This window comes from Puma concolor, chromosome A1 (genome assembly GCF_028749965.1).
Source record: "Puma concolor isolate L17-30 chromosome A1, mPumCon1.1.hap2, whole genome shotgun sequence".
NCBI lineage: Eukaryota > Metazoa > Chordata > Mammalia > Carnivora > Felidae > Puma > Puma concolor.
In genome coordinates this window covers 37,981,820-38,009,272 of record NC_141667.1, presented here as the reverse complement: position 1 = coordinate 38,009,272, position 27,453 = coordinate 37,981,820, and the positions used below count along the sequence as shown (strand labels likewise).

The 27,453-nt window shown below is 36.2% G+C and overlaps 1 protein-coding gene across 1 annotated transcript in view; it reads right to left on the bottom strand.

Annotated features, from left to right (window-relative positions):
* The window catches only part of PARP8 (poly(ADP-ribose) polymerase family member 8), a 183,114-nt gene that overhangs the window by 48,715 nt on the left and 106,946 nt on the right, over nucleotides 1-27,453 (bottom strand). The window contains exons 5-11 of the mRNA XM_086678542.1: nucleotides 26,250-26,339; nucleotides 25,586-25,656; nucleotides 23,386-23,463; nucleotides 21,516-21,610; nucleotides 11,990-12,050; nucleotides 11,401-11,491; nucleotides 5,273-5,339 (exon numbers count right to left, since the gene is read on the bottom strand). Of these exons, the coding sequence (XP_086534668.1) occupies nucleotides 5,273-5,339; nucleotides 11,401-11,491; nucleotides 11,990-12,050; nucleotides 21,516-21,610; nucleotides 23,386-23,463; nucleotides 25,586-25,656; nucleotides 26,250-26,339 (553 nt within the window). The remainder of the gene's footprint in view (nucleotides 1-5,272; nucleotides 5,340-11,400; nucleotides 11,492-11,989; nucleotides 12,051-21,515; nucleotides 21,611-23,385; nucleotides 23,464-25,585; nucleotides 25,657-26,249; nucleotides 26,340-27,453) is intronic.

Below are 27,453 nucleotides of genomic sequence, written 5' to 3'. Positions count from 1 at the left end.
CAATAAGCATTTTGATTTTCTTTCAAAAGTCAATTCAGTATTGCCTACTTTTCATGTTCCTCTCAGCTCTCAGGGTTTTTTTATTATTATTATTATTTACTTATTTATTTTTTTTTAGTGTTTTTTTTTTTTTTTTTTTTTACGTTTATTTATTTTTGGGACAGAGAGAGACAGAGCATGAACGGGGGAGGGGCAGAGAGAGAGGGAGAAACAGAATCCGAAACAGGCTCCAGGCTCCGAGCCATCAGCCCAGAGCCCGACGCGGGGCTCGAACTCACGGACCGCGAGATCGTGACCTGGCTGAAGTCGGACGCTCAACCGACTGCGCCACCCAGGTGCCCCAAGTGTTTCTTTATTTTCAAGAGACAGAGTATGAGTGGGAAAGGGGCAGAGATCTCGAGAGGGAGATGCAGAATCCAAAGCAGGCTCCAGGCCCTGAGCTGTCAGCACAGAGCCTGACACGGGGCTCGAACTCACAAACCCTGAGATCATGACCTGAGCCGAAGTTGGACGCTTAACCGACTGAGCCACCCAGGCGCCCCTCCTCTCAGTTATTTCTAACACAGATTGCTTTTGGAGCAAAAAATGGTACCAATATTTACCATTTATAATATATCAAGGAGTAATTTATACACAGATTATTTTTCTCTTTTAACTCTTAACACCCCCAGACAGTAGCTACTATTCACAAATAAGCCTAATGGTTGAAATCTGCCCAATTTCACCTGGTTAATGAGTGGCAGAGCTGATCCAATATGGACTGACCCATGTTAGCAACTCACTCAAAAGGGACAGGTGTGACCCTTAGCACTAAGACAATTTCTCAAGACCCTTCGGGTTTTATCAAATTAACTCAGATCATCAGAATGTATAACCTCAGACTTCCTACACCGATCTTTAGAAGAAACAGCCATTATGGAATAAGTTGGGGTCTTCCTAAGCCACAGAGGTGGTGAGGAAGAAGGGGACAGAACTGCAGTCAATGATGCAGGATTCCAAATTTGCAGTAAATTCACCTTAGAGTTCAGACCAATGGAAATCTTTATTTTGCACTTAATTTTTGAAGTTTTTTTTCACTCAAGATTTCAGCAAGATTTAAATGTAATAGTAATATTAGGGTCTTCGGTTTTCCCTGTACCTAACCTGCAATCCCCAGTGACCCCACCCTCTGTACCAGAGAGATTCAGATTCTTTTCCTCGTATGGGAAATTGCCATTCCCTAAGAAACCTAGTCCATGTTTCTCTTTTACTTGATAGACTAACTGGAACAAAAATATAACAAGTCAGTAGCTAAAGTTCCAATTTTCACATTACATTAGCATTTCTAAAGTGTGACTTCAACATTTAAAACGAGTTAGTTCTTAAACTTGGACACCCAGATCCCTAGATGCTCTTGGATTCAAAAGGCGGGAATTAACTCTTCTACAGGAAAGTTAATGCTGTGTTTAAAGTTAATGGTAGTGCAAAATGTACGCATGAGCACGTCTGGTGTAAGGACCACCTCCGCATAATGGACAGCCGCCATGAGATTTTAGTCCTGGCACTGGTGTTTGTATTTACTATTATGCTGGCACCACGGAGAGCTGCTACAGTTGCCACTGGCTGATAATAAAAGACCAAAAGACTTCAAAGCTCAATTACACCAGATGATGTCATAGTCAGCTACATCAACAAAAGTTCCAAGGTAGTTCAAATAGAGCATAGAGAGTGCAAAAGGGCAACACTGTTGCTTTCTTCGTGCTGATTCAAAAGGAATAGGCACTCAAGGAGCCCACACTACATGCAGACGGTGGTGGTGAGAACAACTTCGGCAAAACAGTATCATGCATCAGATTAAATTAACGTACTGATTTTACAATCCAAATCTGAGCACTTTATTTTGATTTGCACCTCAGTTATAAATTGAATTTGGTTTACGGATGAACATAAGGGAAGGGAAGCAAAAAGAATATAAAAACGGGGAGGGTGACAAAAACACAAGAGACTCTTAAATATGGAGAACAAACAGAGGGTTACTGGAGGGTTTGTGAGGGGGGGGGGAGATGGGCTAAATGGGTAAGGGGCATTAAGGAATCGACTCCTGAAATCATTGTTGCACTATATGCTAACTAACTTGGATGTAAATTTAAAAAATAAATTAAATAAAAATTAAAAAAAAAATGAATTTTGTTTTAAGTGAAAACTCAACATATGAAGAATCTGAACCTAATTTTATGTTTGTATGTATTTAAATTTAAAGATTTGCAACACTTTTTTTCCTTTTAAAAACAACTTAAGTTTGATCAATGGAAATTCAGTATAAAGTCATACACAGTTTAAAATCATTTCCATGGTCTCTGTTACACTTAGTCTTTGCATGATAGAGATTCTAATGAGGCTGATCACTATACTATATCTCTTAGATATAGTGTAGTATATCTGTTAGATATAGTATAGTATCAGAGCAGAGCCTGATACTGGGTTTGATCCCATGACCCTAGGATCAAAACCTGAGCTGAAATCAAGAGTCAGAAGATCAGCCAACTGAGCCACCCAAGCGCCCCTCTTCCAGGGGCCCCTCTTTTAATGCCTTCACATTCTCCCTATATTCATTCTGTGCTGAAAATATATCCCAAGTCTAATATAAAGCGAAGGGACAGCTACGAATATATGAAAACCAGATTAGTGGATGGGTCAAAAATACGGATCCGATGTCAAACTCTGACTCTACTGCTGTGACACAAGTACCTTGCTTAATCTCTCTGGGTCTCGGTTTCATTATCTAGGAAGTGTGGATAGTGACAGTACCTGCTGGACAGGGGTGTGGTGAAGATCAAGTGAGTTAATGTAGGTAAAGTACTTACTACAGTGCCTGACATACATTAAGCATTGCATTAACATTGCTGCTGCAATTGTTAAGCTGGTCTAGTTGCCAGAAACAAACCAGATAAAGAATCACAGAAAAAGTTTGGTGTGTTCCTTATCTGCCGAGAACAAACCAGAGCAATAATGAGAAAGGGGCTAGATTTTGAATCTGCCTTCCTAACTTGCTATATGTTTCTGGAAAACATATTTCAGTTTCCTCTTTTACTTTATGGTGAAGATGAGTTCAGATGTTTTGAAATCATGTAATTTTAGACGAGAAGGGATCACAGTCAAACTCAGTTATTTACAATGAAGGAAAAGTACGTTAGATTAAAATTTATCAGGAATCATTAAAAAAAAGTTCTAGTCCATATACTAAACTGTCCATACAACTAAAATTTATCCACAGAGTAACCTTTTTTAAAATGTTAACCACTTAGATGGAAATATTAATAAAATGTTACATATTCTACAAAGTGATTAAACAGCAAACATAGAACATAGCTGTCCTTAACTTTTCAGAGTTGGAATTTACACATCACTTCTTTTTCTGAGCCCAAACGATATACTCAGACATCATTAAGGGGCAGAAAGTTATATATTCTGCATTTTTATAATTCTTGTCTTATTTGGATCAACATTTCACTAAAAAAAAAAAAAAAAGGTTAGGTGCATAACAAAAGTGCATAAAGTTAAGAACATGGACTTTGGATAATCAGGTGTCAATACAGGTTCATCAGCTGTAACACACGTATCACTCCACTAGGACACCCTGATAGCAGAAAGGCTATGCACCTGTGGGGGCAGGATGCATATGGAAAATCTCTGTATCTTGTCCTCAGTTTTGGTGTGAACCTAAAACTGCTCTATGAAAATAAATTCATCAAAATAGAAAAAAAAATTAACAACAGGAAGAAAATTGGGTGAGAGGGAAGAAAATCAGAGGAGGGGGAATAAAATTATGTGCCAACTTGGATGGCGTAACACAGGGGCAGGCTCCATGTTCATTAGCTCCAAGACCTGTAGGATACTGGCTCAACACAGAAAACAAAATCTAACTGAAAAAAACAAAACCAGTTCCACTGGAAAAGCATACCTCATCCCCGTCCAGGAAACTGACAAAATTCCTCAGTCTTATATTTCTTTTTATAAGGACTCAAAAGTCCTTATAGAGATCACATTCTATGTGCTAACCGTATGTTGTAAGTTGAATTTAGTTTTAGAGATGTACGATTCAAAATGTTAAGGGTTTATTATCCAATTTTTATATGATCATATTTAAACCTAACAGTAGGAATCTGCAAGAATTTGCAAGAATACTCCCTTATCTTAATTTCCTTTCACATGTAACCCACACATAACTCACATTTGAGCAATGTAAACTCATAAAAACTTAGACGATTCTAGAGCTCTATAATATGTACAACCCTTAATACCTACCCCACATAAGCTTCCTTTTACATCTGTAATGGTCAGGTAAAATGACCACAATAAATTCCCTATTTAGTCAATGAAATAAAGTTTTTGAAAGTACTTTCTCTTGGAACATTGCTCAATTAAAATCCATTAAAATATAGATGAACACGTCAACTGCATCATTATGGAGGGTGTGAACCATGTGTTTAAACATAACAATAATCTAATGATCTCTCTTAATATAAATTGAGGTAAAATTTGTATATTCAGAAGAATAAATAATCCTTTGGGAATTCTCCAGTAATACAAATTCTTAAAGCTGACGTATAGGATAGGATTTAACAAATTTGTATTGTGACTACATGCTAGTATGTTTTAAAAGTCAGTTTGACTGGATAATTTTGTTTATACACTATAAATTCATTGCTTTAGTCAAGGTCCAAAGAGAAACTAAAGGGTTTATTTAAAGATGGAATGTTTCAAGAATGTAGGTATAGGAACTAAGGACAGTACAATAGCCCAGGGCAGGTGGCTACTAATTGTTCCCACCTCTAGGCCCCAGGAGCAAGCACGGGGAACTAGTAATAGAATCCAGTAAGACAGAGAGTCAGTCATGCAAAGGCTGTGGCCTAGAGTAGAAAAGAAAGCTTCAGTTGAAGGACTAGTCAACTCAAGGGGACCTCTTAGGGTGGAAACCAAAGGCAATAAATACTTCCTTCTTATACTTGCTTCCTCCTCTATTGGTCACATTTGAGACACAGCAACACATTAGAACCTGCACCCCCACAGATCAGCCTCCACAGGAGAGGGCAGGGTGTTGGAGGGCGAAGAGTGGACCTGGGTGGGCAAACAGAAGGAATGCAGCCTTGTTCTAAAGGTGAGCTCTGCCAGCTAAATTATTGAAGCAGCTCTTGGTAATGAAGGCACTCACTTCAAAAAGCTCTTATAAATAAGAATGGGGGGAGAGGGTGGAGCAAAATAGAAATTTATTTTTTATTCTTGGGAAACTTACTTTTTTAGCTGATGTCCCAATCCAAATCGCTCTTTTGTAGAAATCTGAAAGACATCAACAGTGGGCACTGCAAAGGAAAAAATAATCAGTCAAAATGTTGAGTTAAAACTGAACTGGGGCGCCTGGGTGGCGCAGTCGGTTAAGCGTCCGACTTCAGCCAGGTCACGATCTTGCGGTCTGCGAGTTCGAGCCCCGCGTCAGGCTCTGGGCTGATGGCTCGGAGCCTGGAGCCTGTTTCCGATTCTGTGTCTCCCTCTCTCTCTGCCCCTCCCCCATTCATGCTCTGTCTCTCTCTGTCCCAAAAATAAATAAACGTTGAAAAAAAAATTTAAATATAAAAAAAAAAACTGAACCATCAGCCAGGAATGACTGCAAAGTAATATATATGATAAACTATAGTATGTACACAAACATATGTTTATATATTATATAATACACAATACATAGTGATATACACATACATATTTAAAAATAGCATACACACACTCCTACATACATTGCTATTTATTTTGGAGATCATTCATGGTCATTACATATCATGTACTAATACATAATATATGTGTATATAAATGTATAATATGTATAATGATGAAGAATGGCCAAAAAAATACAGCAGTGTAAATGGCAATGTGTAGGATAGTTTGTACATGATTCTTTAAGTGGAGGAGAGACATATTTATACATACACAACCTTTTTTTGTCTCTACAATAAAACAATGTATGACGAGGCATAGGAGACTTTCTTTTCACTGGGTAGCCTGTCATGTGCTTCATATTTTTACCAGGTATATGCATTTCTGTAAGCTAGTAACTATGATGTTTGTGAATTTAATAAACTGTCAAAAAAAAGACACTCACCATTCATTATTCACAGGTTTTAAAGAATATCTGAGTGTCCACTCTGCCAATCACTATAGATAGAATGGTAAAAAAACAAAAACAAACAAAACAAACAAACAAAAAAACACGCACACAAGTCTCCTTGCCCCATGAAGCCTTGGTGCAGTGTAAGGAGACAGACAAAAGCTAGATAGACGGAATGCCCCATGGTGGTAAAGGTTCTGGAGGAAAAGAAAAAAGGGAAAGGGTCTTGGAGTAAAGGTTGTATGGACATAGTAGGTTCCAACACTAGATAGGATGAAGTGTCCTAGCCAGAGGAAATCACCAGGGCACTGTCCCTGAGAAAGAAATGTACTTCAATATTCTAGGAACAGCAAGGAGACCAGTGGAGCCAGAGAGAAGTAAACAAGGTACCACATTAGGAGAGGGGATCTGAGAAGGACTGTGGGTTGGCAGTGTAGGATCTTTGTAAAGAACACAGTACAAGTAGCAAGATCGCTCAGGAACTTATCAGAGTAATTGACAAGAGATGCTGTGGTTTGGATCAGTGGAGGTGGTGAACTGTCTTGTTAAAAGGACATTCACAGACTATGCATGTTTGACAGTGTAAACCAAACTGGTATCCCCAATTGCTTCACCCCCGTGTTGGCTGTTATTCTGGGACACAAACAGTCTACTGATCAAAGAAAACTGGTGTTAGTATCATCTATCAGTTCCCTTCCTGAAAGCATTCTAATCCTTATATATAGAGTGAGGAACAGAGTGGACACTCTAATCCCCCCTGTTCCAAACCCAGGACTACAGAAATTCAACAATGAATAAAAAATCCTAACATCTTGAAAGTTTGGTGGAATTATTTTTTTAAGAGAAAGATAACAAAATTGGAACATGCTGTGCTCTCTCTTAAAAGATTTAAGAAGGGGGGGGGGCGCGTGGGTGGCTCAGTCGGTTGAGTGTCCAACTTCGGCTCAGGTCATGATCTCACAGTCTGTGAGTTTGAGCCCCGCGTCGGGCTCTGTGCCGACAGCTCAGAGCCTGGAGCCTGGAGCCGGCTTTGGATTCTGTCTCCCTCTCTCTCTGACCCTCCCCCGCTCATGCTCTGTCTCCCTCTGTCTCAAAAATATATAAACATTAAAAAAATTTATAAAAAAATATTTAAGAAGGCACAATCTCTTCACAGGCAGATGAAAAAAGTGGGGAGATGGAGGCAGACAAACAAAAGGGACCTGGTTAAAACTAAAATGTAGAAAAATCTAAAATGCACTAGAAGAACTGAAATAATCACTGGAAGAAATTGTGTAAGATACACAGATAGAGAAAAGAGAGATGATAGATACAAACGTTCATCCAGAATATATAAATTAATCCTACAAACTAATGACACAAAGACCCAAACTTATTCATACCATGAACGCTTGGAAAATAAGCGTCAACATTTTACCAAAATGATAAATCTTATAGGGAAATGTAAGTTACAAACATTGGCTCAATTGATATAAAATCTGAATGACCCAAATTTTAGAATATACTGGGGCGCCTGGGTGGCGCAGTCGGTTAGGCGTCCAACTTCAGCCAGGTCACGATCTCGCGGTCCCTGGGTTCGAGCCCCGCGTCGGGCTCTGAGCTGATGGCTGGGAGCCTGGAGCCTGTTTCCGATTCTGTGTCTCCCTCTCTCTCTGCCCCTCCCCCGTTCATGCTCTGTCTCTCTCTGTCCCAAAAATAAATAAAAAACGTTGAAAAAAAAATTTAGAATATACTGAAAGAGAGAGTAACAACAGGATGTTACTTCCAAAAATGTTCCGAGATTCAAGTGATAAAACTTACATTACTATTACAATTAATTGCATTTAATGTGTTCAGTAGGTGTTAATAAACCGTGAAACTAGATGTGGAGTGGATTGGGATGCTGTACTACCTTCGCAATTTTTTGGTAAATCTAAAATTGTTTTTAGATTAATATTTATAAAAAATTTTAAATAGCCTTCTGATAACTAAAAGTGGAATATAAAAGTCCCATTAAGCCAACAATTAGCAAACAAGTACTCATGATTAAATTTAGCTAAAATTAGTGACCTCAGGCAGAAAAAAAAAAAAAAAAACAAAAAGCACACAACTATACTGATATATAAAACTAAACAACAAACAAATCTTCCTTTAACGGAAAAGTAAATATTACATTGGAAAGGCAGTAAGTGAGGGCTGCTTAAGATATTTGGAAATTATTCTAATGCTCTCATCATGTAAACATAGAGGTACTATTGATGAGATGATGTGCACAGAAAAACAGTTTTAATAATGTTGGCTGTTTATCACTTTAACCTAAAAGCAGTCTTGTGCTTCAGATCAGAAACTAGACTTAGACACTAATAACTGTGAAGAAAATACATAATATAAGAATTATAACACTCACGTCTTTTTATTTCAAGTGTATTTCTTCATGTACAATGAAAATAATCCTTATCCTTAATATTAGAGTGGATTAGGAGGTGTAAGAACAGATATACTGTCAGATTAGCCCTGGCCAAATATTACAGCTCAAGTAAGTATTATTCATACATTTCCAAAACCTAGGAATAAATGCTTTCAAAAAGAACTGTTAACTAGGTCAGTCTACATGTTGGATTAGTCATAAAACTTGCTTGAGGTAAGTTAAGACTGAAGTGTACCAATCAAAAAGAAATACATAAAAGATACCATTAAGGAAAAAAAGAAAAAATAGCCCAATAAGTACACATAACAAAACACAAACTTAACACCAAAACCGGTGTCTTACAAACGAACAAAATTAAAACACTTCAGACACAAACTGGCAGAGGTCTCTGAAGTATTTTTACCTCTTTTAGGGCAACTATTATGACCCCATCAACTTCTACCAGGTCAAATTTGTCTTGTTCACAAACCAGAGAGTCATTCTCAGGTATGAAAAAAGGAAGCATCACCCTCATGTCTCTTTGGTTTACAAACTATTAAATAGGCAAATCAACTGACAAAAATGAAAAAAGGAAGACTAAATTATAGATGAGTTGTAATACCAAAGAATGGGTACTGAACAATAAAATCATCTAAATAGGAATTAGAATATAATTGTTAGAACATTTATAAAACCATGCAAACATAACAAATTTTTAAAGAGATACTGAGAAGGAAAAATCTCTGCCTAAAATTCAAGATTATATTCAAAAATTGAGTAACACTGGTAAGATTACATAAAAGTATGCCACATTTTCATCTCACACAGACGGAATAGGGTGAGCAGAGATGAACTGACCCAATTTTGTTTCTAACTCTGATAATTAAAAAAAAAAAAGGTCAGACATGAGAGTTTCTTTTTATTCTAATCACCATCAGAATAAAATCAAGTGGCCATGTATCAAATCCCTAAAGAAAGAAAAAACAGCCATACAGCAGAGTATCTAGGAAAACCGCAAAAACACATACACCTGGAAGGTGGAATATTATGCAGAGATTAAAATTATTCTATCTTAGAAATTCAATGAGTTGAAGACAGTTTCATGACACTACATTAAGGTGCGTAATTCTACAATTCAATGTTAACTTTATGAAAACAAACCATGTGTGCACGGAAAAGAGAAACACCAAACTATTTACAGTGTTCTCAGTATAGAGGAATTATGAGTAATTCCTTTTCTTCCTTATTACATTTTTATACATTTTTAAATAATCACAATAAAAATATGTAACATCTATTTGTCTTTGCCTGGTGTTAAATCATGTCGTGTTACTTACATGAAGCGTTGGCTACTGAAGTAGAAATCATTGTCTCATTATGCAAAAATAGAAAAGAACTGACTCAACAGAAACTTTTTCAAAATGAGAGACCTTCCTGTATATTCATCAACTTGAAAGGTCAGATATTTTTCTTATGTAAGAACTAACAGTAGATATAAGTTCTTTAATACGCCTAAGGAAAACGTGCCAACATCACAGTAAAGTACACGTGAAGATGGCCATGACTTTTAAGAAGTGATTCTAGGTGCGTTTTCAACTGCTTTGATCAATACAATCCAGTGGAAGATTCACTGTGCTTCCTTCCAGGTAACATCTGCATCCTGTCTCTGGGAACACTTGCTTTTGGACAATGGCCAGTCATCATGCTACAAGAAGCCTAAACCACATGAAGAGGCCATGTGGATGCAAGGTCAACACTCAAGTCAAGAGGCCCCAGCTGATATCCAAGATGATACATGCATCAATTACTAGATATCTCAAAGTCCAGCATCTTGGGCATCCAACCCAGCAGAGCCTTTCAACGGACATACGCTCCACCCACCATCTGACTTCAAAAGCATGGGGGACTCCAGTTGAGTTCAAACAACAGAGAGAGACAGTAAATTGTTTTAAGCCACTAAGTTTTGGGGTGGTTTGTTGTGCGGCAGTATATAACTGGAAGACACGAGTAGATACAGTGTATGTGTGTGTATGCATGTGTAGACACGTGCACACCCATCTGAATACATGCACAGGCATGTGTATTTGCATGGGAAATATATCTTAATCTAGTAAGTCTTGTCAAGATTTAATAACAGCATCCTTTGTTGTAAATAGTTATCACCTGAGAAAGAACGAAATCATCCCTTAAGACAGTGGAAAACAGAGGCGCCTGGGTGGTTAGGTGTCCGACTTCAGATCAAGTCATGATCTCACGGTTCATGGGTTCAAGCCCCATGGTGGGCTCTGTGCTGACAGCTCAGAGGTTAGAGGCTGCTTCTGATTCTGTGTGTGTGTGTGTGTGTGTGTTTGTGTCTGCCCATCCCCTGCTCATGCTTGGGCTCTCTCTCTCTCTCTCTCTCTCTCTCAAAAATAAACATTAAAAAAATTTTAAAAAAGATAATGGAAAACAAAAATATTACTAAGATCTCTATTTTCAAAAATAGAAGTAGGTTATATTTATAGTTACACTAAATTCATCAGTAATCAGAGGTGGGATAAGTAAACATTAAAATTAAATCTCAGAATCAGGGGCAAAAATAATTAAATCTAAGGGCAATCCAAAATATACTTACTGAGCTTGTATGCAAAGTTCTCTTTTAGGTTTTACTGTGTTTGTTTCACAGCAATTTGTCAACTTCTGAAATCTAAAACTAAAACGTTACATGTTTCTGTTTCCATTAAATTACAAAAGCAATAAACCACCTTTGTCAGGATGCAAGTATACTTAAATACCATTATCAAGATAGCTGCCAATTATGTTCATAATTACCAGATGAACATTTTGCTTAATGCACAATTAATTCATATTTAAAATAATACATAGAAGGAAAACTAACCTGGACCATTTAAATACTGTGTAAGTGAACAGTGTAGTCGGACAATTATAGGTTCTGTTCGAATTACTTCCCAAGCCACAGCAATCTCCTCCTGTGAAAACATGTCAAAAGATGAATTAGTCATCTTTTAAAATTCTTAATTGTTTTCCCAAAATGAAAAAAAATTTTTGATTTATTTTGAAGAAATACATAAATCTTAAGGCTCACAAATTACCTCAAAACCTATTGGTTTGGAAAAGAAAAAGTATTCTTAATTTTTGCCTCCTACATTTGAAAATTAAAGTGAAAATTTAAGATATAATGAAATATTATAATAAGAGCCCATAAGTTTCAGAATATATTAAAAGAAACAATGAAATATATATGTATGTATTTATATCTATATATAAAACATATTTATTTATTTATTGATTGATTGATTTATTGATTTATGTGTATGCCAAATCTGTTTCTTCAGCCATAGTATTTCTTTATAATCACTTTAACAAAATCAGTATGTAACTAATAAGAGAAACAAATATTAAATTTCTTCCGACAGTAAAAATAAGTGTTTAAATGTACCAATCATATTGTATAAAGTGATACTTACGTCAAGAAAGCTAACATCAATATGCAGGTCAATATCTACATCATCAATGGCTCCATATTCCCTGAAAGCAAAGATTCACACTAATTTTTACCTTGTCCTTAAAAGATAATGTGTGCAAGGTTAAGTCAAAAATTCAATTAAGAACTCATATCCTTCATCTCTGCCAACAGCTCAGAAGTGACCGGGGACATGAATTAACTAACTCCATGGAGTGGGACTGCTGTCTTCTGAGACTATTTATACCATCTAGACATCTTTCTATTTATATGTACAAACACTTGCATACATAAATTCAAGACTTGTTTGCTTCGTAAGTTCAAACATCCCCATTTCTCTGTGGCAAATTAAGCAATCTTCTCATATGACCACTTGGTTTTCATTGTGCTCTCTGAAGAGCTGCTTCGAAGGCACTTCAAAAAGGAGTTTCTGAAGGGGTGGGGAAATAATTTACTGTCACAACAGCGTGTCCACAATTTTTTTCTTCCATGCTAAACATCAGTGGTTCTGAAACGGACCCAGGTGTTCTGCCACTTAAATGTCATTACGTTCTGACAGGCAGCTCTAAAAGTCTGATACATCAAAATGAAAGCAAGTAACAATAGTATGTGCCACATGAAGACGTTCTGAAAACTACCTTTTCTCCAGCCCAGGTAGTGCGGAAACCAGCAGAGTTTTTTAAAGTTAATTAAAGAATATAAAAAACAACAGCTTTTCCATATTCTCTCTATACACGTATCTGTATTTTTTATATTTTTACAAAATTACAAAGTCACAAAGGTTATACACAGTGCGGGATAGAATTATACAGATAACTGAAATGATAAACATTAAGCACTTATGTGCCAGAAATTAACCTAAGGATTTTACCTACATGTGATCATAGCGCACTATAGATACTACCTACCACCTCTAACTCCTATATGCATTAACTGAGTCCCTAACTTACCCATCATCACTTTGTAGATAGCCGAGGTTTAAACACATATATTCTATTTATTTATGCAGGTGATCAATCAGTTCAATATTCAATACACTATCACTCTGTTGGAAACCAAGTCAATTATTAATGGATGTTCTCATTAGGTCCTCAAAGCCTTATGACAAGGATACGATTATTATCCTCATTGGTAAATGAAGAAATTGAGGTTTAGAGTCTTGAAATCAGATACCAAGGAGCAGATAAGGAGTCAGTGGGAAAGTCAGGCATTGAATTCATGTCCAATTTCAAAGCTGTGTATAGTATCTGGCACATAGTAAGTACTCAATGACAATTTCTGTGTATTATATATTCAAGTAAAGCTAACATAATACACAACTGTGGCACTTGTATGGGGTTCAGAGAAGACATCTTTAATGATTAAATGTTTTTTTGTAATTTGACGGATAAAGGAATCAAAGGGGTTTGTGATGTTTGATGTCTGTGACACACAAAAAGCAGCATATTACAATATAAAAACTTAGCCTCTGTAGTTTCTCCATTGCCCCCTTAAAAATATATCAAAACCCTGACCACGTTTTCATTGTTTATGAAATTATACTTTTTGTTCTTTCATATAATATTTTTAGATTACATAAAGAACAAAAGGGATAAAAATGATTCACATAGTAATTAATTTTTCAAAAACACTGCATGGATCAAAACATCTGTGTTATTCATAAAGGATAAGAATATAACCTTATGCAAATTAGGACATGATTTGACATGCACACTTAGATACAAAGATCTACCCATTTATTTATGAAATTACACAGACACTATAGCAAGAATAAGGACCAAGGAGGGGCGCCTGGGTGGCTCAGTCGGTTAAGCGTCCGACTTCGGCTCAGGTCATGATCTCACGGTCTGTGAGTTCGAGCCCCATGTCGGGCTCAGAGCCTGGAGCCCATTTCAGATTCTGTGTCTCCCTCGCTCTCTGCCCCTCTCCTGTTCATGCTCTGTCTCTCTCTGTCTCAAAAATAAATAAACATTATTATTTTTTTTTTTTTAAAAGAATAAGGACCAAGGAAATAAACCATCTCTTTAATGCCTCTGGTTCAGGAGTCAGTAAAGTTTCTGTGCAAAGGTCATGACAGTATTTTAGTTTTCAGGCCTTTTCTGGTCTCTGTCACATATTCCTCTTTGTTTTTGTTCTTTAAACCTTTTAAAAAGCAAACACTATCTATGGCTCACAGGCTATTCAAAAACAGGACCCTTGACCCAGTGGTCATAATTTGTGGACCTTAAACGTCAGCAAATTATTCATAAACATAAAAGTCCAGTACCTTTTGTTAGGTAAGTTAAAAGGAAGAACCACTAAATGTAATGATGAGGATCAATTATTAATGATGTTCAATAGATGTTTAAGTGGGGTGAAAATTGTAACAGATATGTAGGAACCTTTGCCCAGGAGGATATTTGTTAGGTGCAGAAATTGGGGAAAGAAATGAATATTGAATAATAAGGAAAGAAATAAACTATAGCACACTGGTATGATTAAAACAATTTTTTTACCCAATATTCAAGAAGTTGATATAAAAATATTTACTACCCTGAGGGAAATGTTCCAAAATGGACTATTTGGAGCAAGCAGATTACCAAAAATACATCAAAATGAAAAAATGTTTTTAAGTAAAACAGAAATACCAAAAAAGTAAAAAAAAAAAAAAAAAAAAAAAGAAGAAAAAAGAAAAGAAAAAAGTATTTACATGTTAACTATAGATTGTGGGTAAAACTTATTTTGTAAAAAATGTTATGTTTTCTAAAAACATTATTTTTTCTGATTATAAAGGTAGTATAGGCTCATTTCATAAAATGTCAGAAACAGAAAAACAAACAAAAAGCAATGTGTCATACTACAACTCAGAGACAATTATTTTTACATCTCATTCCATAAAGATATATATATGGAAATATATGTACAAAGATAATGTGGTATACAAAAATTTTTGTCCTTCTCTATCACTTCTTCTAAAATGAGTGTTTTTCTATATGATAAAATCCTCTTCAAAATTATAAAAAAAAATGGTTGTATTTGTATAAATACAATTGTATAATAAAACAATTATACAATTATTCGGTTGCTGTTGATGTTTTTTACACTATAAATATGGATAAAAAAAGTCTCTAGATAAAAATCTATGTGCATCTGTCTTCTCATAGAATAATTTCTAGAATTACTGAGTGAAATAAATAATAGAAGTATATTCAAATAGAACTATATATATAATAACTATATAGAATAGAATAGGAAACAGAATACAATTGCATAGAAAACTATGCAATTATATATACATACACTATGTATAACAATACATATATATATAACTATATATATCTAACTATGTATGTTATTTAACTATATATGTTAAGTATATGTGTTTTTTAGTACTATACACACTAACTGTGTATGTTACTTAATTACTATTTTAAAAAGTTAGGGCCATCTGCAATCACAGCAGGCTATCACAGTGACCATTTCCCACATCCTCATCATCACCAGGCATTTGTTTCCTCTCGTCATTGCCATTTTTCACAAGGGAGAATAACTTCTGTCTGGATTTAGTTACAATGGTAAGACTCTGGTGCACTCAGAGGCAGAGAAGGGAATCACAGACAACAAACACCAGGAAGAACCTTACCCACAGCTGCTTTCTTCAGAGTTTTCCAGACTTCAGCAGAATTTATCACACAGTTATGATGAGACAGTGGCATGTATTCTTTTAAAACCTTTAATATGTGAATTTTAAAATATTCTTTATATGATTTCTTCCATACTTTTGTGGTTAATGTCTAATACTATCAATTTATTTCAACAACAACAAAAAGAAGGAAATAAAGGTTTACAAGTGCTTTCCTTCACCACCACAGAGCACAAATACAGAATTCTAAGGAGGCAGAGGCATTAAAGGTTTGCAATTAAGTGGATTCTGCAGGTGTAGATCTGTAAATAGTTACACTTTTTGTTTTTATGCCACACTTCAGAGAATTCACAACAGCTCTGCATATATGCAAACCAATTTCCGTTGTGATGCCCTCTTTATATAATGCCAGTAATTTCACATTTCCCGCTGTGAGATGACAAAGCGTGATTACAGTTTGTCCAGATGCAGCGACCCAGTCATCAGGATTGCTTCTATATCTGAATAACTTTCAGTTGCCCCGGATCTCATGAATAGCAAATGCAGAATCAAGTCAAAAGCCTGAAATATGAATGCAACTTGAATTGTGAAGCCAGATATCTGATTGTGTCCTGAATGCTGTATTGGGTTTATAATAACTCAAAATAATTTCATGCACTGCCTATATTTATTCACTGTGGAAAGATCACATCAAATTGAACCTGAATACTTTTTCAAGATAAGGGGAACAACACAGAAATGATCTGATGTAGTTGTTACACCCTGGAACTGAGAAAGGACTATTCCACAATTTTTTTCAGACCTCTGAGCTACTCTTTGGGCAGAAATCTGGTCATTTGATGTTAGGTACTTAACACGTGACAGTTCATTTAAGAACATATGTATGAAATATATTTTTCTATGAATGTGTATTTTTGAGGGCACTACATGAAATCTTGGCAATTCGTCCTTTTATTTTTTAATGGAACTAACCAAGACAGCATCCTTTTTAATGAGATACAACATACATTACATAATCAATATATTAAATGTCAGACCGTCTATGCTGGTCCTTCATTCTCTGTAAAACTATATATAGCTTATTCATTATACTGTCATGATGTTTTATAATACTATTTGATCAAAATTAGTGATTGTGCAGGTTATAAAAATATATTCTAGATATCTTAACCTTCCCTTATTAGCTGTCAAGGGAATTACATGTACACATGCATACACGAAACTTTACCACATGTCCTTGGGAAATAAAACTCTATCACTAGTTAATTCTTGTAGCCAATGACTGGTCAGTTATATTTTGAGAAGAAACATATTTTGTGAAGAAACATACACCTTCTTATGACATCTGAAACTCAACAGCTTGCATGTCTGTCTCTGCATGCCTACTCAATGTGTGTTTTTTGCTCAGTGTGGGAGAGATGTTTGTGAATGGGCCAAGAAATATGCAAACTCAGTAGTCAGAAAGAAATCTTGGCAGATGAAAGCATTTGCAAGATTGTATCCAAAGTGTTCTGAAGTTTCTCTAAAAGGCAACAGGACTGAGAGAATTTAAAAACTAGCTCCAGATTAAAAAAGGAAGCCCATATAAAGTGATAGTGTGTAAGAGGTTACAGTTGCTACAACTCCCCCTCAGCTTAAAAAAATCTTGGTTTTGCTTGAAGAAAGTACAAGTGACTGTCTGGGAGGTGACATTCTGAAGCTTTTCATCTAGATTATGGCCAGCGTTTTTGGAAAATACTCTCCTCTTTGTTTCTTCTATGTGCCTCCTGTCATCACTTTCCCTGCTTTTCAGTCAGACCATTTTTCTGAAGGCTCTAGAGGTGGGGCTGGGAGAATTAACATTCTGGAAAGGACACTGCAAACGTCCACGCCAGACCTTTTGATGAATGACGTACTTCAACGTAGGTTAAGTATGTTGTAGTAATAAACTTCTTCAAATGGCAGTGGTTTAATGCAAAAAAAGATTTGTATCTCACTCACACTACATAGTTACTATGGAACCAGAGGGCGGAGAAGAGATGCTACTTCACTGTGGTCACCAAGGAGCCCGGAGTGATGGAGTCAGGGGGGAAACAGGAAACCCTGCTTTGGTACCTCTGCTCACACTTCACTAGCCAAAACTAGCTGTGCCCACACATGGTATTAAAAGGGGCAGGGAAATAAAATTCTGCCATATGCCGGAGGGCAGGAACCAGATCAGTAAGTGGTCTTACTGGTCACTACAAATGGAAATACATAAACCCAGAGAAAGTGGTCTGTACCAATTTATGTGGGGTTTTTTCCCCTTCCCTCCCCCTCTCCTCTCCTTTCTCTGTCTCCCTCTTTTTCCCTTAAGGAGGTATGTGAGCCTGAATACTGTAGCGTCATCACCTCAAACCTTAAAAACTCCTCAGAACGCCCTGTCCTCTAGAAGCTCAATTCCCAAAGGCCCTGTTACAACTGTCCATCCCCAGAAAGTAATCAAAACTCAGAAGAGTCACAGTCTTGCAATCTTCCAACCTTCATTAAACATCAGGCACAATCAAAAGATTTTATTTTTAAAAGGTTTTATATTACTCCTGTGGCTTCACCTTTTAAAGCAGAAGATGGTATAATTATAAAGCAAAGGTTATTTCACAGGGGCTGGAAGTTTGAAGCACCCTAAGCAAATTGTCAGAATCATTTCATTCCTGACTAAATGAGAATTTTGTGACTTGTAATTCGCTTCACCTTTCTAAAAATATTAATCTCAAAGTGTTTTCAGATGGCACTGATCAAATCCTTTTTTTTTTTTTGTAAATACAGGACTATAGGAGAAAATTTATAATGAAAAACATAAATATATCTTCATTTTGCTGAATTATTCAAGATGAGACATGTTCATTCAGGCTGATAAACTAATAGTTTTTTGTGCCTTTCCCAGAGACCTAACTCACTTCCAATACAAGAGCCTATGGATTGGAATTGTCACCAGTGTTTAGAATCACAGTTTGATATAGCCAGGATTCTGCTTTTGAATGATATGGCCATGTACAGCAGAAATTACTTACTTAAGTAATAAACTGGTCATTAGTTTCTGTTTCTATATCCTCCTTCAACTGACTTTAAGAGGTTTTGTCTCAAGTGAAGCAATCCTAGTTATTTCCATCTCTTGAAGAGAACTTAGATGTGGTTAGCTGCCTTTCTCATTAGGTGTCACATAAAAAAAAAATGACACCAAATAGCCTATTATGTATATAGAGGTACTTTTGTTCTTCAAACTCCATTAAGTTCTTATAAACCTCAATTAAGTAAAAGAACACCTAATTAGAACAGTCTGTTTTCAACAGACTAAGAACTTTGCAAGGAAGAAGATTCCAGGACCTTATGCCTAACTACTGCCTTTGCCATGTGCCCAAGCCTTAGTATTTGATCCTACACAGTAAATTCATTCGTATTTATTTCAAGTAAATCAGATTAGTCCTGCTGTGATTCATACTTTATACCATGAGGCCTCTGGGAGGTTATATATTCGGGAAACATCCTCTGTAGATAGAGTAAGTCTACAGCAGGCAGGAACATGGCTTATATTCATGAAGATTCAAATTGAATCAAAACTTGTAAGTGAAATACGGAAGAGGGAAACAAAATCAAACTCTGTGACTTTAGATATTTCATTTGAATGAAATTCCAAATATTTATCCAATTTCAAGAGTTGATAAATTATCAATAATTTTAATTTTATTAATAATGGAAAATACTAATAGAGATGATCATTGGTACTGAATAAATTCTTGCTGAAGAAACAAACAAATTCACACACACACACACATATATATATACACACACACACACACATAACAGTATAGTTAGAGCTTAGACAGCATGGAACTATGTATTTAAAAAATCCTTCACTATATGAGCAATCAACATGTGCTAAGGTAATCCTCCCCCAAAATACGTATTTCAAATGAAAAGAAGTTGAATTGCATGTTGTATTCTATGATTAATTGTATCCATTTTTTTAGTGGGGGAGGGGATTAAATCACTGTGATCAAAGTTTTAAGCTGTTAAGCAAATTCTGACTCAAGTTAAAACATTAGTCATTGTTTTGGATTATTTTTTGATTAAATCCCTAATGCCTTCTTCATTTATTCGTTCTAACACACTTACTGAATATCCACATTCCCTAGCCTGGAGCCATAGCAGAGATCAACTGAGATATAATTGCAGCTCATTTGCTAAAACCTTGAAAATTGCAAATATTTGCTTTTCCAAATATAATCCCAATCATTCTCACTCAACTGCAACCTACCAGAGCTCTGGGAGTGGGAAAGAGTGGATCTGTGCATACAACCCCAGCTTATTTAGGCTGCAGGTGGTGGTGAGTTTGTTTCTGAAGTTAAAATGAAACACTTGACAATTATAAATTTTAGTTGTGTGGTACTTTCCAACTTAAAGTATTTGTTTGCTCTCTCAAAATCTGGGTATGTCCATGGAAGAGAATGCAACCAGATAATGTGAACATCTTTCATGGATGTCACTGGAACTGATCAAGAATCCATTAGCCCATATTTCACATAGTCCCCTGTGCTATATTAAGTACCAAAATACAAGCATGGTTAAAAACCAAAACAAAACAAAATAAAGCAAACAACAAAAAGTGCGCTGTCCCAGGGGCACCTGGGTGGCTTAGTCAGTTGAGTGTCTGACTCTTGGTTTCGGCTCAGGTCATGACTTCACGGTTTGTGGGATCGAGCCCTGGGCCAAACTCGCAGCCGACAGCAAGGAGCCTGCTTGGGATTCTCTCTCTCCCCCCCCCCCCCACCTCCCATGCACCGGCGCATACACTCTCTCTCTCAAAATAAATAAACTTTAAAAACCAACTGCACTGTCCCAGCAGTAACATAAGTTAGGATGAGGAGGGGAAGTAAAGCAATAATGACAGGATATGAGAAGTATAATAAATGAGGATAGAGCCAAATGTGATGGGAGTCTGAAGGACAGAACAACTAACCTGCAGTGGAGATTCAAAGAAGGCTCAAGGAGTAGGTGGCCTTTGGACTGTGGCTTGAATAACAACAGCAGTGGGGTTGAGAGTGAAGCATCTCTTGGTAAGAAACAAGTTCAGATAAATGCCCAGGGTCAAGAGGGATCACAGAGAACTGGAGGATGGGGACATTTGTGGTTTGGGTGGGCAAGGTGGGAACCCAGGGCAGGCTGGGATAGGGCTCTGGAATTCCACCGCAAGTTGAAGGCTGCTCGTTAGGCAAAGAGAAAGAATCTGAAATAATCTGATTCATGGAGGGAAACTAAGATAGTGGCAGGAAAGAGTTTCTTTTTTAAATGAAGGAGAAAAAAAAAAAAGTAAGGATAGTGGGGTCTTCTGAATAATTAAAAGCAATAAATAATGGTCCAAAATTTATCACCAAATTATATATTAAGTAACTGAAAGATAAACTACATTATCATTCAAACAAACACTCTGCAAATTTATGTCCCTTTTTTCCTTTCTTTTTTTGGGGTCAGATCACATCACAGTGTGATCTCTGGACCTCAGTGGTTAATGCATTATTGACTTTTATTGTTCACGTGCATGTGCCCTTGATTTATGATTAACAGCACGGACCCAGCTGGGTAAATCTATTACAGAATTTGATTACGACACTATTTAAGACTGATATTTTATCCAACTAACTCTCCAAATTAACTAATTTTTTAATGCATCAATGTACCCTTAAACCACATGTACCCAAAACAAAACAAAACAAAAATCCTTACAGCCATAAACATACTATCTTGTGTAAGTAAAAACACAGCAGAATGTCCTCAGAACTTTCATATATAATTAAGCCCAAGAATACTTCCACTTAAACAACGCAACAGAAAAATCCCAATGACTGGCTTAGCAAATTGTTTCGATTTTTATTCACGAGAGGTATTTATTTACCTGAGAGAAACTGCATGTGGCCCATATATCTCTCTCACTGCTGACAAATCAGCTTCAAGCTGTGGGTGCTTGTGCAGTTCCCCGTCATAGTTCACCTGATGGAAAGGGATGGTTTAGAAATGACTTAGGGATGGTGAAGAGAATCAAAAGAATCAAATACAAACCATCTCTTGGACAGGTGTTACCCTGCCGGTTGTGCCATAGACATTTCTCACTGAAAAATAGAGAATACAGCAGTATATTCGCTAAAGTTCATAGGTTCACCTATGTCTAGTATAACTTACTATGCTTGAAAGGAAAATTAGACTACCTTGATATGGGGAAAAGATCAATGTTAAAAATAACCAAGTAGTGGCTGGCAGATAATCTGAAAACTTCTAGACTGAATATCTATACTGAGAAAAAGCATTTACTTCCCCTCTGCAAATACTAGCTGTGTAAACAAAAATCCAAACTGGAAGGATTATTTTGCATAATGTTGAAGTGCAACACTGGTTAGAGAATCATTAGGAAAAGTATCCCATTGCTGGACGGGCATTCTTGGAGAGAAGAAGCCCAGTTGTATGTATATGTTCATGCCTCTGCAGCCTTGTTTATGCTCCATTGATAAATTACTGGTTTTTGATTCCAGAAAAGTAAACTGACTTGCATTCTTTTACACAATAATAAATTTGGCTTTAAAACACCACTCTAACATACTACCTTCCCATTATACTATCCAAGTTACAAAGCTATTTGATCAAGGGGTGCCAGGGTGGCTCAGTCAATTAAGTGTCCAATTTCGGCTCAGGTCATGATCTCACAATTCATAGGTTTGAGTCCCGCATCAGGCTCTGTGCTGACTGCTCGGAGCCTGGAGCCTGCTTCAAATTCTGTGTCTCCCTCTCTCTCTGCCCCTCTCCTGCTCACAAGAGAGCTCTCTCTCTCTCTCTCTTAAAAAATGAATAAATATTAAAAAAACACTTTTTTTAATTAAAAAAAACAAACAAACATAACAAAGCTTTTTGATCAAGGAATTTACAGAAACATGGAGCACCTGGGTGGCTCAGTCAGTTAAGGGTCTGACCCCTGGTTTTGGCTCAGGTCATTATCTCATGGTTTGTGAGATGGAGCCTGCTTGGGATTCTCGCTCTCCCTCTCTCTCTGCCCTTCCCCCACTAGCTCAATCTCTCTCTCTCTCTCTCTCTCTCTCTCTCAAAATAAATAAACTTAAAAATAATTTTTTAAAAAAGTTTACAGAAACGAACAAGATGCCTTATATAGCCAAATCCTAAAATCAACTCCACGGTTTAAAATTTTAACATGATCCTGGAAAAATAGTGAATTCTTTTATATATGCGGCTATGCCATTCTCATATATATATAAATTATGATGTTTCTTCATCAACATTTTTCAACAAACACTTTACAACAGTGTAAGAGGAAAAGACAATGAATACAAACATTAAGGATGCTCAGTAATGAGGGACCATCAACATTGATAAAGGTTAATCATCTTCTATTTAAAACTAACCATCCATCCATGCTTTTGTTAGAAGTGTCATCATTTCAAAATAATGACTGAGCCCAATATGCTTAAGAAATATAAAAGTCAAAAAACTTTTATTTTATGATACAATGCTGCTGCCTGCAAAATCTCAGTGATGAAGCAAGACAACTTCAGTGTGAGTGATTACAGTCAAAGAGTTGCAAAAGTAACCTTGATTTCTGAAAATATGTAGAAATGAGAAACGGAGAAATTATATAGGTTTCCAAGTTAGCTCCAGAGCTAACACACAGGTCTCTCAGATCACAAGCACAGATTTCCACTAGGGCGTAAGGGCTACTGCGAACTCTGCGAGTGGGTATTTGACGGGTCTGATGTGCTTACCTGTCCTCCATAATAAAATTCTTCAGAATCATTATCACCTTCAGAATCTTCTTCCACTGTACTATTCTGTCTTGACTCCTTAAATAACAGATTAAGAAAAGAATTTTAATGGTCAGATTAGCTTACCTTCTTTTGAAAAGAAAGTAGCAAGTGGCCATAATAGATAGGTCTTGTGCTTGCTTATCACATGGATTTTATATAAAAAACGTGTGTGGTGTAGTACAAGCCAAAAACAAAAGGCAGTAAGAGACAGTTTTGTCAGTGTAGTAAGCTCTATTGTACATCTTTTTTAAAAGTTCTATTTCATCGATTTTGAGTTGTACAATATACTATTTGATGTTTACATAAAACTGTGTGTCATCAACTACAACTTTGGTTTTGTTCTGATAAAAACATCTGACAAGTTCATACTGATTCAATTGTTTATTAAAAAGTTCCTCAGCATTGGGGCGCCTGGGTGGCTCTGTCAGTTAAGACTCAGAGTTCGGCTCAGGTCATGATCTCGTAGTTTCTGAGTTCATACTGATTCAATTGTTTATTAAAAAGTTCTTCAGCACTAGGGCGACTGGGTGGTTCAGTCAGTTAAGACTCAGAGTTTGGATCAGGTCGTGATCTCGTGGTTTTCAAGTTCGAGCCGTGCATCGGGCTCTGTGCTCACAGCTCAGAGCCTGGAGCCTGCTTCGGATTCTGTGTGTGTCTCTCTCTCTGCCCCTGCCCCATTCATGCTCTGTCTGTCTGTCTGTCTGTCTGTCTCTCTCTCTCTCCCTCTCCCTCAAAAATAAATAAATATTGAAAAAAAAAAAAGTTCCTCAGCATTATTTATTTATCCCTGACCGTGCTCACTTCCACTACCAACTCTACATAATGGTATGAAATAAAAGACACTCTAACTCCAATAATACAAAAATCAAATTATGAAAATAAATATGAATTAAATTATGAAGAGAACTTTCTACATACAGAAATTATTTACTTTAGATTTCAGATTTCAAAAGGATGTTTAATTAAATATGCTTGAACTTGAAGTCTGAGTTTCTAATTAATGGAACCACATATGCTTTGTGTCTGAAGTTCAAACAGTAAAATTTTACCTAAAGTAACTAATGATGATATTCCCATACTCGGCCGGCTCTGTTAAAATAATTAGGAGAAAGGCAAATCCCATTAGACACAGGAATCTATCAACCCAATGTTTTGGAATCGTTTCTAAATTTCTAGACCAAATTTCAAATTCTTAAGGAAAACGAAAAACCTACAAAAGGGAATTTGGGTTTTATAAAATGCTAACAGATTTGGGTTTGGGGGCCAGTATTGATAAATCTGTGGTTCTCACTGTGGATGAAGGAGAGTAGAGGGAACAATACAATACTAAGGGGTGGGGGGCGGGGGGGGTTTGTTCCGGGTGCGTAGTTTGAAAAGCAAAAAACTGTCAGTCCCGTTGCACTCATCTTGTTTTTTTTAACACCCCAGTGTTTATTGACTGATTCTAGCAGATTTTTTAAAGGTGAGGAAGGGGTAGCAGGAATTTGTCATTGATGTTGTTTTAACATTGGCCACTAATAATAAGACTATATACCCCTTCTCTTTGCTACCTTAGGTAAAGAGATCACCTTTTACAAATGAAATGGTAAGGGTTCCACATGCAGCTGTTAGAACTGTAAGTTAGAGAAGATGCTCCTCAGTCAACTACATTACTTGACCAAATACAGAGAATAAGTTAAGCTTTGTGTGCACTTGATTTAGATTTAAGCCAGACATTTTTTCTGTTAAAGGCAGCTTCCTTCTCAGGGTTAATTCTAGGTCACTACCCTTCCCTATACTTAAGTCTCTTGGCCACAAGCCTGTGCTTCATACACTATATGCAGTCTTTTTTTTTTTTTTTAATTTTTTTAAATGTTAATTTATTTTTGAGACAGAGAGAGACAGAGCATGAATGGGGGAGGGGCAGAGAGAGAGGGAGACACAGAATCCGAAGCAGGCTCCAACTCTGAGCTGTCAGCAAAGAGTCCAATGCAGGGCTCGAACTCACGGACCGTGAGATCATGACCTGAGCCGAAGTCCGAAGTTCAACCGACTGAGCCACCCAGGCGCCCCTACAGTCTTAACCTAAATAGCAATGATATTAACTATAAACACAAGGTAAGTTTACAATGTATTCTGTTTTGAATAAAGTATAAAATACGAAATGTAACCTCCATACCTCTCCATTTTCCTTCTGTAATTTTGATTTTATGGATAAGCAACAGTTAATGTCATTTGTCTTCCTTAATTCTGAAAGAAAGTTATAAAACATCATTTATAAAACATCACTTTAGTTTTCAGCAGGCTATTTATCAAATATTTATAAGTTTCAGTATAAAAACACGCCTCTGGTGATTCTCTCTTTGCCAAAAGATTAAGGAATGTTTTATAATTATATTATGTTAGGAAGTTACATGATATATAAGCTATTCTGATTTTTTCATTGCCCATCAAAATATGGTCAAACCAAAGTGCCACTATACAGACCCCTTCAGCTCTCGTTTATGTATTTTGTGGGATCTACATTGCCTTAAGTAAGCTTTTTAAATATTCATTTTGTCTACCAGTGTCATTATGCATGGAATATTTTCATAAGAGCGAATATCAACACAATGCATTTAAACAGGGCTTTTTTAAAGTAGTGTAAATTTATGTGTTTAAAAAACTGTTGAAAAACAAACTAATGCAAGTTAGACAGAAAATTTGTATGGGACACCAGATTTATAGATGCTAACGATAAATATCTGTTACATGGGCTAAAAGAACAAAAATAAATAAATAAAGCTACCTATAGCCAAGAAAACATTAATCTAGAGTTTAAAAAAACAGTATATTCCTATTACCTGTTGCTATCCGGTGGAAAATTATTGGAATTGGCTCCGTAGTAACTAATACGTCTTCATCATTTTCTGAACTTGACACATACGTATTATCTGCAAAGAAATATGGACAATTCAAGGCATGGTAACCAAAAAAAAATACACCCTTTATTAAAAAAAGTTAAATTATATCCACATCGCTTCCATCACTCAGGAAGCACATACTACTGCTCTGGTTAATCTCAGACAAAATTAAGTATACGTGATTTATCACAGATTTACATGTGATTTAATTTTAAATGGCGTCTTCAAAGACACTTGTGTCTCCTAGAGAAATACAGACTGCAGATAGAGACTGTTCCCCAAACAGGAAGCAGATACTGGGAAAAAGCTAAAACAAGAACATTTGGTGCAATAAAAAAATTCAATATCAAGTCATTAAAAAAACTGAACCAAAGCCCTGGTTGAAAATCATACCTCCATATTACTCTAATGTATATTTTTTACATGATATTAAGTCTCACAATTCTTCTTCTTCCATAAATTAATTCCATTAAATAATACTAAGCAAGTTAAATGCACAGAAAACACTAAATTATTCCACAGCTTTTTTTATTCATTATTTGTTTTCTCCAGAAAAAAATATTTTAATAAATTTAGGATTTTTCCCTAAAAATACAGATCTTTGTGTATATAATATAACACACAGCCATTTATTCTACTTTGTTCATTGACAATTACTGGGCATCTGTGAGACCGCTGTTTGTTACCAAATGCTTCACCAATTCATTAATTATGGTCCTATAATACTCTCATTGACACTGTATAAAATATAAAAAGTGTAAAATATTCCCAACAAATAACAGAAACCTGTTATCAGTTTCTGCAAAAGGAAATGAGCATTCTGACAACTGACTGAGTACACGATAAAAGATCTTGAGCCAAGTTTTCATAATATTGTGTCAGTACAGTGAGAACACGATCTTTAACTGATAGATATCAAAGTCACTACTTTATTTGCAAAGAAACATCTGCACTGTGTTTAGACCTTGAGTGCAGTGAGTCGAGAGTGATATGTGTTCACAGCATAGTCTCAAAGACTCTCAATAGACATAAGGCTTTACTAATAATTCTGGAAGGTGAGAGGAGACGAATGTGGATTAGATTTGAAACAAAACAGGTTTGCCTCATTACTTTGTTTTAATTACAAATTTTGCCTTGTTTCACT